The sequence below is a fragment of the Danio rerio genome, chromosome 11, assembly GCF_052040795.2.
Source record: "Danio rerio strain M-AB ecotype USA chromosome 11, GRCz13ab, whole genome shotgun sequence".
Lineage (NCBI taxonomy): Eukaryota > Metazoa > Chordata > Actinopteri > Cypriniformes > Danionidae > Danio > Danio rerio.
The window spans coordinates 8,444,641-8,462,536 of NC_141031.1; the positions used below are offsets into that span (position 1 = coordinate 8,444,641).

The 17,896-nt window shown below is 36.1% G+C and overlaps 1 protein-coding gene and 1 long non-coding RNA gene across 5 annotated transcripts in view; one reads left to right on the forward strand and one right to left on the reverse strand.

Moving 5' to 3' along the window:
• Nucleotides 1-3,669: 3,669 nt before the first annotated feature.
• Nucleotides 3,670-13,408, reverse strand: LOC137496637 (uncharacterized). 3 transcript variants are annotated; one of them, XM_087273247.1, is made up of 9 exons: nucleotides 12,180-13,408; nucleotides 10,139-10,285; nucleotides 8,274-9,196; nucleotides 7,427-8,171; nucleotides 6,969-7,063; nucleotides 6,790-6,840; nucleotides 5,273-5,765; nucleotides 4,249-4,357; nucleotides 3,670-3,954 (listed from the first exon to the last, which is right to left on the reverse strand). In XM_087273247.1, the coding sequence occupies exons 1-8, from the start codon at nucleotides 12,397-12,399 to the stop codon at nucleotides 4,251-4,253; spliced, it is 2,781 nt and encodes a 926-aa protein (XP_087129373.1). In that variant the 5' UTR covers nucleotides 12,400-13,408; the 3' UTR covers nucleotides 3,670-3,954; nucleotides 4,249-4,250. The 3 variants fall into 3 exon arrangements, with proteins under 3 accessions (XP_087129373.1, XP_087129374.1, XP_087129372.1); XM_087273248.1 differs by having other exon boundaries at nucleotides 7,427-8,854; nucleotides 8,907-9,196; nucleotides 12,180-12,679; XM_087273246.1 differs by having other exon boundaries at nucleotides 7,427-9,196.
• The window catches only part of LOC141376539 (uncharacterized), a 52,492-nt gene continuing 47,185 nt past the window's right edge, over nucleotides 12,590-17,896 (forward strand). Inside the window, exons 1-2 of one of the 2 annotated variants that reach the window (XR_015502359.1) lie at nucleotides 12,590-13,824; nucleotides 16,160-16,327. This is a non-coding gene — a long non-coding RNA (uncharacterized LOC141376539). The remainder of the gene's footprint in view (nucleotides 13,825-16,159; nucleotides 16,328-17,896) is intronic. The other variant, XR_015502360.1, reaches the window with a different exon arrangement.

A 17,896-nucleotide genomic window follows, 5' to 3' on the forward strand; every position in this document is an offset into this window, starting at 1 on the left:
AAACCACATAACCACTACAGTCAGCGATAGCTCATCAATGTCAAAATAAATCATAATCATTCAATAAAATAATCATTCATTTAAAGTTAACCTTGAGCGCCAGACAGAAACATCTGTCAAAATACCTTTTTGTTAAAGAAACACGCTAGCTCTTACAACACATTACAAATATTAAATGAAAAATAAATAATAAACAATATGAGCGACACTTAGGCTGCGTCCGAAACAGTGTTGCCAACTTAGCAATTTTGTTGCTAGATTTAGCAACTTTTTATACTACTCTAGAAACTTTATTTTCAAACAGCACCTAGCAACAAATTGAGCAATTTTTAACAGAAATTTTCCAACTTTTAGCAATTTTTCAAAAGTGACTCAAAAGAGCAGTGCCTGCAGGCTTCACTCAGTAGAGTAAATTGCTTGCTCAGATTGTTTTTCATAACTGTTCATTTACTGATGTTTGTCAACATTTTTCTGATCCTTCCTTTACCAAACAACTGATGAATTCTCTGTTGTAAGCGTGAGTATTCCAGAAGCACTCGTACAGCACATGGCTGGGCTATAATGCTGAGGTATTTTTGCAAAAATAAACCTTAACCACTGACTCTTGAGTTTCATCTTTGGGTAGAGACAATAGCACTAACTTTCCTTCACACTTCTAATAATATCCAGCCAAGGGCGTAGGTTTGCGCTTCACTTTGGTGGGGACTGGGGACGAGTCACCCCCACCAAGAATTAATATTGTTTATATATATATATATATATATATATATATATATATATTATATTATATTGCTATTTATTATTTAACTGCTATTAAAATGTATTATTAAGTAATCTTCTCTTCTTACAATTTATAAAGTTAAATTTAATAGTCATGCGTGTAGCCAAGGGGGGGTCAGGTGATTTGAAAGACCAAAAGTTGGATTATTGTTATTATGTTTGAATTTATCTTATTATTCAAATGGACAAATTTTCACAGAGGAAAGTTGAATGCACTGGCCAGTTTGTTATTTGCCTATAGGCTTCAGTTTTTAATTTCAATCAAGTTTTAACAGATTTCCCAAACAAGATTATGATAAAAAAAATGTATTTTAAAAATAAGTATGTTTACATATTTGAAGAGTTTAGATGCAAAAACCTCTGAATGCCATTTAATATTTTCTTCTAAAATTAGTATTTTGTTCCAACTCCTGTGTGTGGACTGTGTGTGAATTTCCTTTTATAGTGACAATTACTGTACGTTCTTTTCGTTGCCTTTAAAGTGAAAAAAATTGAACATAAATATACAAGGCTGAGAAAAATGCTCATTTTACATGGCATTTAGAGGTTTTGGCATCTGAACTCTTCATTTCTTTATTCTAAGAATTTAAAGTCCTAATTTCTAGTTCAAAGTATTTTTAATATTTATAAAACTGTAATAAAACTTACCGTTTAAATGTGTAAATAAAGCAATATGACCAAATAGTAGGAAATAGTTTTGGTACATCAAAAAGTGTAGTTGTAATAACTATCCAACAAGATTATCCAGCAAAAATTAGTTCTTAATATGTCACTAAAATGTCATAATTATACCTCAATTAAACAGAAAATCAGGGGAATAACTGCAAAAAGGTTCAGGTTTTCAGAAATCAAATAACCCCTTTCAATAAGCTGGCTACAGGCCTGAAAGTGTCATGTTAAAATAATGTTTATTTACTGATAAAGAGAGAGTTTAATAAAGACTTTCGTTCATTTTTCGTACAAATTAAACATGTCTCATAGTATTATTAAAAGATGGAGCACAAGCTGTAGTTTTTCTGACAAATTGTTTCAACCAAAATTGGAGATGTTACTCCAATGTGACAGGGGTGTCAAACTCGATTCCTGGAGGGCCGAAGCCCAGCACAGTTTAGTTCCAACCCTGCTCCAACACACTTACCTGTAGGTTTCAAACAAGCCTGAAGGACTCAATTAGTTGGATCAGGTGGTTTAATTAGGGTTGGAACTAAACTGTGCAGAGCTGCGGCCCTTTTGGAACTGAGTTTGACACCTGTGGACTAGGAGATTAGGAGAACTGGCAGGGTCATATAAGTTTACATGTAGGTAATTATTCTGCTGTTAGTTTTCAGGGAATATTGTTTACAGACTATATCAGTCTGCTTTAACATTAGACTGACCGTAAAAGCGGTGAAAACACTAGCATAACGGCATTATCATGATGGACTCATTCAGTAGCGAACTTGAGTTTATGTGACTTACACTTTTCGTTGGAAAAAGCTCTTTATGTCCACCTTTTTTTGCAACCTCCATCCTCACTTGTGCATGTCACACACCTCACACATCGGGAAATTCCCCCCGCGCAGTTGTTTTGTATCTGAAACTATGATCTGAAAGCAGCCACTCACATGACAGCAGGGAAAGGCACAGCCAATCACAATGTTCATATGTGTTTGGGGGCGGTGCGACTCGAGGAGAGACAGTGATTTAACCCTTTCGGCATGTCTAGGTTTATACTGACAGCGCAATGTTTTTAAGTGAATTAAACTATTGGTGGGGACATTTCGGTAGTTTGTGGATATTGGTGGGGACACGGGAATCTACGCCCCTGTATCTAGCTGAGCACAGCGTGAGACATACAACAGTCTGCTACAGTGTGTGTCGAGCCTGTTTATTTGCTACTGTGCTAGTGGACGGGACCGCAGGTTTCAATTTTCCCGGGTTTGTGCGCGCAACAGCTGGGCGGGGCTTAAGTTTTGTATCCACGTCACGCAGAAACAGCTCACTCGTTGTCAAGGTGATTCATTTAAAGTACTAGGAGTCGACTCTTTTATAAATTAATCAATAATTTTAAACACTGCGCACTTTCAGATTTAAACCTTAGCTGGATATTTCACTTCACTTAGAGCTGTTACACACTTCATGGAAGGTCATTTACAAAAACCTATAATAGGGGCTCTTTAAAGTAAAAATCCATTTTAAAGTTAATATGAATTAATTCTAAAAAGTAACTTTCTTGCAAAAAGTAATTTTATTGAAGAGATTTTTATTAAGAAATGTACTTTTACTTACATCATCTCGCTTCATTTTATGTTGTCATGCGCACAGTAGAAAACAAGATTCCCTGTTCAATCAAGTTCTTTGCTTTCAATAATAAAATGTTATACATAAATATATGGAAAAATAAATACATATAAATACCTCTATACACTACCGGCCATAAGTTTGGGGTCAGTAAAATGTTTAAATGTTTTAAAATAAGCTTTTCCTGCTCACCAAGGCTGTGTTTCATCAAAAATGCAGTACAAATTGTGAAATGTTATTCCACTATAAAATAACTGTTAAAATGTATTTGATCATTTAATTTAATCATTTATTCCAGTAATTTTAAAGATGAATTTTCAGCATCATTACTTCAGTCTTCAGAGTCACTTGATCCTATTAATGGTAACAGTAATAAAAGCAAAAATGACTGATCAATGATTTCATTTGCAACTACATACAATAAGTAATAAATCAATATTTACAGAATCATTTTCTTTAACACCCCCCACCGCCAAACTTTTGACCAGTAGTGTCATAAACAGCATAAAGTGCAAAAGTTAAAACTTTATTCCTAAATAAATAAACATACACATAATATACTCTAATATATACATAAACAGTGCAAAAATAAATCTTATTTCTGATATGTACATGTCAATTCATCTTTATTTACAAAACTTTTACAATGAAAATGTTGTCTAAGCAGCTTAACAAATGTCTCTGTTGAAATTCAGTTCAGTGTAATGTCTCTGCTGAAGGCCGATCCCATGGAGAGTAGCTCAAAAGAGGCAGTTTCCTGGGGAAACGCTGATCCTGTAGTGTTTATGAGCACAGACGGTGGTCCTGGATCGGGAAAAGCTTCTTTATAGATGAGTTTTGATGATTTTTTGAACGTTTTTTGTTGAAGATTTTGCTGCTTTGTGTGTGAAGTTCCTAAATGAGGAAAAATAAAAGAAGAAAAAATTCAGACTTTCAGAAAATTAATCATTTTAAATGTTTTCATTGTCACAGTTTTTTTAAAACATCTTCAAATATTTGAATATGTTTTTTTTTAATTAATGGTATTGCTAAACATGTTTAATACTTGAGTTTTAAGTGCACTTAAATATGTTACACATTAGCAAAACTGAAGATGATTAATAAAAGCACCAAAACTAACGTGACATCATCAGCTTTGTGTGTGCCAGTATTAGAAATGTTGTTTCCTACTGGATCAGTTGTATTTACCTTCATCCCTGCTCCTCCATCTCCTGCTTCTTCATCCACTGGTGCTGTAAGACGTCCTCCAACGTTGACAATTTCCTATCCATGCACTTTTCTATCAGATCCCTGCAGTCTGTACAAGGAGAAAGAGATAGTTAATCAAGACTGTATAAGACATTAAAGCTGACATTTATAAAGATATCTTCTGAAATTTGTTATAAAAAAGGCTACTGGAGAGTCCTGGAGGGTCTGTGTCCTGCAGAGTTATGCTTAAACTCTAATCAAACACTTCTGAAGCAAGTTAACCAATGGCTATATCTGAAATCGCAGCTCTTTACCCTTAAATGAATTAATGAATACATTTATTTAATTGTCAAAATAACATTCCTATACATGACAAATACAACTACAGTGTTTCATTACTAGCATACAGCTTGTTGTGTTAAATAACTTGGGTCTGACCAAGCAGAATCCAATCCATCTGAGGGGTTTATCAACCAGAAAAGCACAAACAAAACTGCTTCAATTGACTTATTTGTTTACATTCCCTCATTTAAATACACTAATTTACTAGACTAACGTAAGCAGTAGTAGATGAGGGTATAGGGCAGGGGTGGCCAGCACTGTTCCTGGAGAGCCATCTTCCTGCAGATATCAGTTGCTACCCATATCAAACACACCTGAACCAATTAATTAGGACCTGAACACCACGTGATAATTACAGGCAGGTGTGTTTGATATGGGTTGCAACTGAAATCTGCAGGAAGGTAGATCTCCATGAACGGGGTTGGCCACCCCTGATATAGGGGGTGATTCTGAATACAGTCAATGACAAGATCACTTGAGGATTCAATTTAAAGGTAAACTCTGTAGGGCAGTGGCCCCCCAGGACTGAAGTTGCCCATTCATTAGCTATTATACATGGTGTTGTTATATTCCTTATTAAAATCAAACATTTCCTAGGATCAGCAATGCTAAGCTCTTCCTGTCTTGTCATGAGACTACAACAGGTTGAGGTTTTGGCATGTACATTTGTCTTTTCACTTACCACTGGATACACTGGGACTAATCATAAGGAGACGCTCCGTTCCTGAAATGCTGTACTCTGGATATTTTCCATGCACCATTAAATACAGCATGTAGCCTACGGTCCGGATGTTTGCCAAGACGACAGCTTGATAAATTTCTGCTCTGATATTGGTAGCACAACCGAAGTCAATCAGCTTGAGCTCCACCTTCGTTGTGTTGACTAGGATGTTGTCAGCATGCATGTCGTTGTGGGAAACATCATGGTCAATGCAGTGCTGCATTGCCTGGACTAACTGGTGCAGCAGGGAACGTGCAACCCCTTCTGACAGTTTGTCATGCATGATTATATAGTCCCGCAGAGATACGCAAGGTTGGGGGTACTCCATGACGAGTGAAATGTATCCAGGTTGATCAAACCACTCATACATTTCTATCACATGCTTGCTTGCTGAAGGATGTTTCAGCATTAGCATATACGCTGCTTCTTTACACACAGGTCTGGAACAACCAGGCTGCAGAGAAAAAGAAAACAAGGGTTAGTAGTTGTACATCTGAGGAAAAATTGGTACTATTTAAATGATTAGTTTACCCGAAAATTAAAATACTGTTATTATTTACTTTTTTTCATGTCATTTCAACCCCCTGAAACCTTCATTCATCTTTCAGAACACAAATTAAGGCATTTTAAATTAAATCTGAGAGCTCCCTCATCCTCCACACACGGGAACGGTCCTGAGGTGCTCAAAGTCCAGAAAAGGAGACAAGGAGTGTCTTCAGTGGTTCAACTGTAAACATACGATGCTCCAAGAACACTAAAATAAGAACTGTAAAAATAACTGACTTTGCCAGAGTCTTCTACATCCGACTGGGGTGTGCATTTACTACAGGTAATATGACTCTGACAAAACATCATACTGCCTGTAGAAAATATGTACCCTGACCTGATGCAGGAGAGAAAACATTGGCAAACTAATTTGTTTTTACAGATTTGGCGCAGACAAAGGTGTTTCAGCAGCTTCGTATGATTGTAGTGGAACCACTGAAGTTACATGAACTGTTCAGACAATGGTTTTGGCTTCTTTTCTGAATTTGAGCTTCTCAGGACGCTTGCCGTCTACAGCAGAAGAGAAAGCTCTTAAATCTGAAATATCTTTTGTGTTCTGATGAGGAACAAAAGTCTCAGAGGATTGGAATCACAGGGTGAGTAAACAATGATTTAATGCTTGGGCAAACTTATCCTTTACATGTATTTTACCCTGCTTTAGTACTTTTGTATATGATCAACAAGGCTTTCCAGCTGTTTTCTCTTACAGTGCTGCAACATAATACAGTAAATGTTCACATTAATCAAAATTCAGCATGAAGCACAGCTCATCCTGAAGTCACCATAAAATAATTTTCTTCAGCTTGAACATGAGAGAAGTTTTCATACAGATTCATATGGCTGCTTTTTGCCTTTTGAAATTGAACTATGCAACCATAAATGTGTCCAAACCATTAAAAAATTAAATGATAAGTGAAGTTTTGCCAACTTACAACAGAGATGTAACGTGGATTGCTTCTCTGCGGAATCTTCTTGATGGCAACCTAAAAAAAGAAAACACAATAATTATTATTTCACATTATTCAATCTGTAATTTGTTTAATAAATATTCAAGTTTGGATCAAGTGAACAGGTTACATAAGAAGCAAATTGAACAGTGAGAGATTTTTACCTGCTTGCCATCAGATTTACGGAATGCTTTGTATGTTGAGCCAAAGCTCCCAGATCCTATCATTTCTCCAAAGCCGTAGAGACCAATCAAAGATCCTGAAAAAAAGAAGAAGAGGTTATTCTCTTATACTGACATACTGACCTTACATCAGTTGTTCTCAATTTTGACCCTTGGGCCCCCACACACACATTTTGGATGTCTTTGTTATTTAACACACAAGGATAAGTTAATGAGCTGATGATCAGAATCAGGTGTGTTAAGTAAGGAAGACTTACAAAATGTGCAGTGCAGGGTAGCCAGAGGCCCGAAGTTGAGAACAACTGCCTTACATTAACAAGTATGTTACAGTAGCATCTATAATATTACTGTTTCCATCAAATTAAATAAACTAAATTTCATGAATTTGATTCTGCATTTATGTTTTGTATGTGATTTCAGAGTCCTGTTAGCACACTCACCAGTATTTGGCTCAAAATTAGGGGCTCCTAAGGCAGATGAGGACCTCGCATTGGACGTGTCTTGGAGACTAGATGGTCCAGGCACAGGCTCTGGTTCCTGATCTACCATGTTCTGAACTACAGATGGTCCAGCAACGGGGTCTGTATCTGGATTTAAATTGGCTCTGAGACGATTCCGTCCAAGGGCAAACTCTAGCTCAGGAACAAAAGTATACCAAAGCCAAGACAGTCCAAGTACAGGCTCTTGATCTGGATCAAGATCAACAGTATTCCGGTTCCTGGATACTTCAGGTACAGGCACTGGATCAGAATAAACAGTACTCCAGGGCTTAGACATTCCAGGTACATTTTCTGGATCTGGATCAACAGAGTTCCGGAGATCATGCACTCCAGGGGCAGGCTCTGGATCTAAATCAACAGTGTTCCTGACCCCAGGTGCTCTGGAAAACAGCTCTGGATCTGGATTTAAAGTGTACCAGAGACGGAACAGTCCAAGGACAAACGGTGTCACTGGATGCACATTGTTCCAAAGCCAAGACAGCCAAGAGACAGGCTCTGAATCTGGACCAACAGTGTTCTGAGGACCAGGCACTTTAGAGACAAGCTCTGGATCTAGATCAACAGTGTTCCGAGGACCAGGCACTTCAGGGACAGGCTCTGGATCTAGATCAACAGTGTTCCGAGGACCAGGCACTTCAGGAACAGCCTCTGGATCTGGATCAACAGTGTTCCGAGGACCAGGCACCTCAGGAAAAGGCTCTGGATCTAGATCAACAGTGTTCCAAGGAACAGGCACTTCAGGGACAGGCTCTGGATCTAGATCAACAGTGTTCCGAGGACCAGGCACTTCAGGAACAGCCTCTGGATCTGGATCAACAGTGTTCCGAGGACCAGGCACCTCAGGAAAAGGCTCTGGATCTAGATCAACAGTGTTCCGAGGACCAGGCACTTTAGGAACAGGCTCTGGATCAAAAGAGTTCTGTAAATCAGACACCCCAGGGACAGGCACTGGATCAACAGTGTTTCGAAGACCCGACACTCTAGGGACAGGCTCTGGATCTGGATCAACAGTGTTCCTAGGACCAGGCACTTCAGGAACAGGTTCTGGATCTGGATCAACAGTGTCCCTAGGACCAGGCACTTCAGGAACAGGCTCTGGATCAACAGAGTTCTGTATATCAGCCACCCCAAAGACAGGCACTGGATCAACAGTGTTTCGGAGAACAGACACTCTAGAGACAGGCTCTGGATCAACAGAGTTACAGAGACCAGACACTCTAGGGACAGGCTCTGGATCTGGATCAACAGTGTTCCAGAGCCCAGACACTCCAGGGACAGGCTCTAGATCTGGATCAACAGAGTTACAGAGACCAGTCACTCTAGGGACAGGCTCTGAATCTGGATTAACAGTGTTCCAGAGCCCAGACACTCCAGGGACAGGCTCTAGATCTGGATCAACAGAGTTACAGAGACCAGACACTCCAGGGACAGGCTCTGAATCTGGATCAACAGAGTTACAGAGACCAGATACTCCAGGGACAGGCTCTAAATCTGGACCAACAGAGTTCCAGATCCAAGAAGGTCCAGCTACATTCTCTGTATCTGAATCAGTCTCTAGGTCTGGATTAGTTGTTTGTGGATTCTCCTGTGGTGTTTGTGGTTCCACGCTTATCTGTCTGCAGCAGAGGAAAGGTTTCTTTATGGCCTTCCACACTCTCTTGAAGAAAGCACGGATTTTGCTCCACCTGCTGCTGCCTTGTATTTGAATTCCTAAATTGAAAAGAAGACAAAAAAGAAAACATGACAATCTGTTATTGTTTAGGCTATTAAGTATATTTAAATAAAACATATTAAAAAATAACAAGATATAGGGTGACTTTTCCCAAAGTGGGGACAAGCTGTAGTGTTTGTATAACCCTAAATAACAAAATTAGACATAAGATTCATTAAAAAACTTAATTTTGAAGTACTTAATTTTCTGATGAATTTTGGTATAAAAAGGAAATCAAATGAAGTGTTTAAGCTTCATTTTGTATATATATATATTCTCTAATATTATTAACCTTAAACTGTTAAAAAGCTACTTTTATTCCAGCCAAACAAAATAAAAAAGGCTTCCACAAAAGAAATATTATTATAGGAAATTAATGGTGTAACATATCACAAATCTCATGGTTTGGTTAACATTATTTTAGTCACCGATCGGCTCAATTTTTTAGGTCAAAGAGGGATAAATGTAATTTATTGTCCATTTATTACAAGCACAGAACAGCAAGGAAGATTTGCTTTTAACAAAAATAACTTTTAGAGTCTGTGATTTTGTGAGTTGAGAACACAATTAAATATATTATTAAAATCTACTCAATTTACTCGATGTATTATTTGCAGCTTTTCTTTTTCAATGTTAATATAACATGTCCTGTGAATTTTGAAATAGTATTTTGAATATGAATTTGTTGTTTTGGATAGGCCACCTTTAAAAAAGTCTCACTTGAGGCCAATTTACCTTATAGAACAACATGTAATCATTGTGTTAATATTAATCATTTCTCATTTTTGTTTAATATGTCATGTTCCTTTTTTTATATATATTTAATTTAATTTCCCTAATACTTATGTCTTTACCCTGTTTTTACCTTTTTATTTTACTTAAAGAGATTAATAAAATAAAATGTTCATATTTTACAGTGAAGAGGTTGCTAATTATCTCACCGGTTGTGTTTTCCTCCATGGTGTTATCGGGAAAAGGGTCATCGGGCATCTCATCTGGTGCTGTACCGACATCTGAAGCTACAGTCCAGTCATCGTCCAGCCAGAGACAGAAATCACTGCAAAAGCTGATGATCTCCATATATGACCCTAAATAACAAAATTAGCCATAAGAGTCATAAAAAAACAACAATAACTGTAATTTATTCATTACAAAATGTCTTCATGGAACATGATCATTACTTAATTTTCTGATGATCGTTGACATAAAAAGGAAAATTATTTATTTTAGTCAATTCCTAAAGATTACCACACACACACACACACACACGCACAGAAATACATTAAGTTAGTGTGATGTATATTAGGGTCTTTCCTGGCTAATAAAATAAGGCAGAGGTGATATCTCAATCATTAATTCTTTGCTACTTGAAAGAAACAGATTTTGTATTATTCTTGTAATCTTATCAAGTAAAATATTATCTTACTTAAAAAGGCTAACATTTATAGTAATAAAGTATATAACATTTTTGATTGATTGTTGGTGGTTTTCCCTTGTTGGGAAGAAATAAAATGTGTCATTTTTACTGTTCATCATCTGTTGACAGCATTAACCCTTTAGATTTTCCCTGTGCAAATAAGATTCTGGCTTTTATATGGAGCTCTATGGAGTAAAAGAGCAGATTATAGTGTTTGTGCATAAATACACTCACTATGTTTACTATCCTCTGAGAGCTAACTTGCTTATTTTGATTTTTTCAGACATATGTCTCTTACACACGCACGCACGCACGCACGCACGCACGCACGCACGCACGCACGCACGCACACACACACACACACACACACACACACACACACACAATATTCCATATAGAGGGAAAACTCTGCAAACTGGACTGAAGCAGTTTTAGTTTACTAGAACTTCAGCTGTGTTATGCTGCTTTGACACAGTCTACATCAGTGGTCACCAAACTTGTTCCTGGAGGGCCGGTGTCCAGCAGATTTTAGCTCCAACCCTAATCAAACACACCTGAAAAAGCTAATCAAGGTCTTACTAGGTATACTTGAAACATCCAGGCAGGTGTGTTGAGGCAAGGTGGAGGGAAAACTCTGCAAACTGGACTGAAGCAGTTTTAGTTTACTAGAACTTCAGCTGTTATGCTGCTTTGACACAGTCTACATAGTGAAAGCACTTTAGAAACAACATTGAATTGAACAGAAGGCAGAAACTAAGCCTTTTTGCACTGCAACTGATGAGTAAAAAATAAACTCTGACCTTTTCCCAACAATAAAAGTAAGCAACAGTCAAAACTGCATTATTATATGGTGTCATGTCTTTGCTATCAAAAAATGACATCATTAATGGGGCAAAATCAGCCACGAACGTAACAAAATTCTTTCCCAGAGTATTGTTGTATGTCAGAAAATATTTAAAGCATTTTCCCAAAATATCTGTTAAAATAAGATTTGAAAATCATTCAATATGCAGAAACAGAAAATTGTGGCCAAATTAAACATTTGATTTCAAACCGATTAAACTCTTTGCTATGGTTTTTTCTTTGCTATGGTTTGAGCCCTTTATGCTGCACAAAGCTTATTTCTCGAAAAAAATTTAAATTCAATCAGATGAATTTATACAATAAGACCAGAACCAAAACTTGTTTTTTTAAATCGAGTAATTAATCTTTGTGCAATATAAAGGGCACATATTTATGTCTATCTGACATATTTTTGACTCAAACTATAGCAGGAGCAAAGAGTTTAATTGGTTTGAAACCAAATGTCTAACGTCAATGAATGTCTAACGTCAAACTAACTTTAAGGTTAGGGATATCTGAGGCCAGAGTCTCAATTCAGGGCAATTCACCTCACACTTTTCTTATCCTAAACCCCATTATTGACAACTTCTCATGTTTTGTTTTATATGTTATGTTTCGTAAGTCATATATTAAATTAATTTCATCCCCTAATACTTTCTCTTTGCCCAGTTTTATCATTTTTTAAAAACCTAGAAAGCTTGTGTGGTTGCTGACAGTCTTACCGGTTGTATTTTTCTTGTCACTGACAGTAAAAGGCTTATCAAATGCTTTGTCGGCATCTGAAGCCATTGTCGAATCCTCCTCGTCGAGCCAGGGACAGAAGTTGGTGCAGAATCCAATGTTCTCCAGCCATGTTTTCGTCCCTTCAGTCTCTCCTTCGACACACACGGGCGTTGTTGCTGCCATCGCGTGGACAAACATAAAATTAGTTTTCTCACTCATAATCCTGTTTACTCAGAAAATAAGTTAGTCAATAGATATTCGCAAATCCAAAGATTTGCGCGAGGTTTCTGCAAACGCGTCTTCACTCAATTCAGAATATCAATTAAATGAAGGGTGTGGCAGCGCCGAATAGCGATGACGTCATTTTTGGAATCCTTCGAACAGTTGCAGCTTGCTTCAAACAGCTTACGAGTTTGTAGTTTTTTTGCTTAAAACTACAAAGGCGATTTTCAAATATTACTCAACTAGGACTGTTCACATCTGAAGTTGCCACTAAACCACATAACCACTACAGTCAGCGATAGCTCATCAATGTCAAAATGCTAGCCAATCACATCAAAAAGGCGGGCTTTACAGTTCGCAGAGGATTGATTGCCAAAAATACAAAATTAGTGCTCAAGTTTAAAAATATGAAGGTTTGTGACGGATATTGAATACTATAGCACAATACTGAAAAAAACATAAAGGCATTTTAAAATGGGTGACAAACAAATGTTAAATTATGTTATAGACAAGTTATTAATTAATTACTCTAGTAGGAGATATCGTTTTTCTAGCTTCGATTAAAAAAATATAAATAAAAACAAATATTGTATGAAATAATACTAATCAGTTCGTGGGTTTTCTAAATAAATCCTGCTGCTACATCAGACACGGGTAAAGTCTAGATAGGATACAGCTGCGGATACGCACATCAATATAGCATCATTTTGTAACACTGAATAACAATAATTAATATTTTAAATTACTGTGACGCGTACGGGTTTAAGATTGGGGAAGGAGTAGACGGTAATAAAATACAACAAATGGGAAATTTAAAAAAATAATTCTCGTTAACCAACCATATCTGCCCTAACGTTAGCAACTACCAGATACGGCTGCGGCCGGAAGTTAATGAGAATTATTTATATTATTATTTATTAAATTTTCCATTTATAGTATTAATTAACGTCAAACCCTACCCCAACCTTAAACGCAAACATAACAGTAATGTAAAAACAGTAGTTGTAGAGTATTATTTATGGTATTTAATAAATTACCCAATAAATAGTATTTTATTAACGTCTACCCCTACCCCAACCTTTAACCCAACCTTCACAGTACTGTAAAAATATTAATTATTGTTATACAGTCTTACAAAAATGATGCTATAATGTTCGTGTCCGCAGCTGTATCCTATCTAACGTCAGGCTTTGCTGCTGTTAGCGCGACATCTCTGTGTAGCTCCACACAGAAACTTAAACATAAAGTTTCATTTAAATTTCAGAGTGGGTTTTCGCTTTATGTTTGTGCTATTTTTATACCTTTGTAAACGTTTTGATGCCTACTCTTCTCCATGAGCGCCATTTTTCCATGTGCTAACGAAATGATGTTTTTTAAAATGGTGGAAATATAACAACTGTCAGTTTGAGTCTCTGTGCACAGGTAATTATTTCTTTATTTAATATAAAGTTTAGCTATTTACTTAGTTTTTTTTATTCATTTATATTAGTGTATATATGCATTTTCTATCATTTTAAGTTCAATGCTTTGTCTAAACTGTTTTGTAGAGGATTTAAATGGTGGTTTTACTAAGAAACATTTCGTGATGTAAACTGAAGGTGTTTTGTATTTAGTGTTTTATATTCAGTCCTTATATTCAGACCTATTTCTGCTGAATGACATGTAGATAGTGGAAAAAGTGACATTGAATTATTAAAAAAAAAACATCAGTTTAATTGTGATGGTGAAACATTTCACAGTTTCACATTATAATGTTTCATTTTTTACTGTCAAAAGCAGCAGAGCTATAACTTGACCATTTGTCTCCTACTGCTCTGTGTGCAGACATCAAAAGTTCTGTCTTCATCTATGAGTGTGTTGATGGAGAGTGGAAAAACTGGGTTCGAAGAGTGCATAACCAAAGAATGTTTTATGGTTAACCAATGAAAGTGTTTGTGTTTGCTATTAAAATTCTTAATTTAAAAACAGCTCAAATGCCAACTTACACTTCAATTTAAGGAATTAAAAGATTTTAATGGATATTGTCAACATTTTCAAATCAAATCATTTGTACATTAACAACAGCATTATGTACTATGATGAGTAAAAATCTTAATTCATTGTGATCTTAAGGAGTTTTGAGTTAAGTGATTATTAAATTATTGTAAAAATAATAATTTTAATACATTTTATTTGGGACAATTTTCTTACAACCCAAAGCACTACAAAAAAAAAGATAAAAGTGAGACAATAAAAAAAGTACATAATATAAGATATCAATAGCAACCATGATCAAGTTTCATTTTCAAATAATTTAATAAATATATATTTTGTACAGTAGATGGCAGTAAATGTCCTAATTGTAAGTATTGTTATAGTGGGTGAGTTAATTGGTTTTAAAATATCTCAAGTCTATTTTTTCTAAATTTTGCTGCACTAAATATTTTCACTTAAATTACAGATTTAGATTAGGCCATAAAACAAAAAAACACTGGCTCAATCTTTTTTTAATAACCAGCATAGGCTGTTTTCCGTTAAAAATAAAAATAGCAGGCTACCTCTAATCGATTTCTCCACAAAAAATCAGCATAACATTTTTAATACAACATTTTAAAGATTATGTCTTGAGCATTTGATACCTTAGCGCTTGTGTGCTTTCATTTTCTTCATCTCTCTCATGGTGAGTTCAGGTGAGGGAGTGTTTTGAATGAGTTAAATCAGGCATGCCCAAACTCGGTCCTGGAGGGCCGGTGTCCTGCAAAGTTAATTCCAACCCCAATCAGACACACCTGCACTAGCTAATTAAGCTTTTACCAGGCTTTCTGGAAGCATCTTTGGAGGTGTGTTGAGGCAAGTTGGAGCTAAAATCTGCAGGACACCGGCCCTCCAGGACAGAGTTTGGACAAAGTTGAGTTAAACTCTCCATAGTTTAGTGTCACACTGGCAAACAAATACCATTATACAGTTGAAGTCAGAATTATTAGCCCCCCTGACTTATTAACACCCCTGTTTATTTTTTTCCCCAATTTCTGTTTTATGAAGGGAAGATTGTTTCAGCACATTTCTAAGCATAATAGTTTTAGAAACCTATTTCTAATAACTGATTTATTTGATCTTTGTCATGATGACAGTAAATAATATTTTACTTGATATTTTTCAAGACACTTCTGTACAGCTTAAAGTGACATTTAAAGGCTTAACTAGGTTAATAAGGTGAATTGGGCATGTTAGGGTATTTAGGCAAGTTATTGTATAATGATGGTTTGTTCTGTAGACTATCGAAAAAAATTAGCTTAAAGGGGCTAATAATTTTGTCCCAAAATTGTTTTTTAAAAAATTAAAAACTGCTATTATACTAGCTGAAATAAAACAAATCAGACTTTCTCCAGAAGTTAAAATATTATCAGACATACTGTAAAAATGTCCTTGCTCTGTTAAACATCATTTGGGAAATATTAAAAAAAGAAAAAAAAAATCAAAAGGGGGCTAATAATTCTGACTTCAACTGTATATGGATAGGCTTTTTTGAAAGCATAGTCCTATCTAACTTCGGCAACGAGGGACAATAATGGTTGGACTGCACAATATATCGTTTCAGCATCAATATCGCAATATGATCATTCACAATAGTTTATCGCAGAATATACAATATCGAGTCTAAATTATAATGAATAATTTTGCAAAGTGTTTTTTAAGGCCTGTGATTGAATGAGAATTTTAAAAAAAATTTCGTTTTAACTTTTATAATGATTATTTTAATGAATTATTTGTTCAACAGGGTGGCACAGTGACTCAGTGGTTAGCATTGTTGCCTCACAGCAAGAAAGTCGCTGGTTCAAGTTTCGAATGGGCCAGTAAGTGTGGAGTTTGCATGTTCTTCCAGTGTCGGTGTAGGTTTCCTCCAAGTGCTCCGGTTTCCACCACAGTCCAAAGACGTGCGGTGCAGGTAGGTTGAATTAACTGTTTACTTGTCTAAGAACAAATTAATTAAATTGGCCATAGTGTATGTGTGTGTGAATGTGATAGTGTATGGGTGTTTCTTAGTAATAGATTGCAACTGGAAGGGCATCCGCTGCGTAAAACATATGCTGGAACAGTTGACGGTTTATTCCGCTGTGATGACCCCTGATAAATAAGGGACTAAGCTAAAAGAAATTTAATGAATGTTTATACAACAAGGACTTTCCAATATTTTTTTACATTTGATTACTTAATTACTGTTATTTAGTTCTCCCCTACAAAATCATATCAATCTAAAATTATAAATTCCAAATAGGCATTCGAATCATTTAAAGAAATTGTATTAATATATTTACAATACAACACAAAAATATGGCAATTTTGAAATATTGTAAAGCCCTAAATGGCATTATACATTTGAACGAAAATTGAACAACAGGTCTTATCAATGTTTTAAAGTAGAATGCCCTTAAATAGTGTAGCATTTAATTGATGGTACAGAATAAAAATCTTTTATGGACCCTTTGCTAAGCCCCGCCCTCCTTAGTTACTGTTGCTACGCCTGTCAAGCCTTCGTGCCTGGCACGGCTTTTTCAATGTGTGTGCACCGGTTTCAGACATTGCCAGGGATATAATGTCGTTTTTGGCGAACAGGTGAGATATCCGAGAAAGCCAGACAAAAAAAGACTGCATTACAAAAAAGACTGCATTACATTGGTTGCCTATTATGCACCACATAATAGGCAACTAATTAGAGAATAAATCAATCAAAATTGAAGCTCGCTTAGCCTAGCCGCCTCATTCACTGACCATTCAGCTTAGTTCATGCTCAGCAGGAGAGGTGAAATTTAAAAATAATCTAATAATAACAAATGAAACTAATTTCTCTATTTTTAGCCAAAAAGCCTGATAGATTAATTGTTGTGCAATGAAATATAACGTTACTAACCGGCGAGGAAACGCATGACAGTGCTTTTACATAGTTCATTCAAAGAAAGAACAGCCAGAAAGGGAAACTGATGGATTTGTGTTGAATATTAGCATCATTGACCCATAACAATGTACACTAAGTTACCTATTACTGTCAGTATGTTTGTGTGCCCTTTATAAATTAATGAAAAACAGCTGCGGGTAAAGTATATTGATCGCAAGTTCTCAGTTTGTGATCATATCTCAGTTTTGTTCTGTTGATTTGTAATTTTAAATATTCATAGCTTGATGTAGAGGGAAATATGAAGTTCAGTAAAGTTAGCTACAGATTCGCAGATTCGTATTTTCCGGATCAATAACTCAAGTCATTATGACCTATTCGCTAATAGTTTGAATAACTATCGAGCAAAAAAAAGGAATAAGACAGCTGTGAAACATAACCTGCTTTGTGTTTTTGTAGGAAAAACAGTTTAGATCTGTTTAGGGTAAGAGGTGTGTGAGTTATTGCCATGTGTCTATCACCGAATGTGTCAGGAATATCAAAACAAAACGAACTTTGCTCCGCTCCTTTAGCGCATCTCACACAGCTTGATCCACACTGGCATTTCTCCTCTTGGGGTTTAGG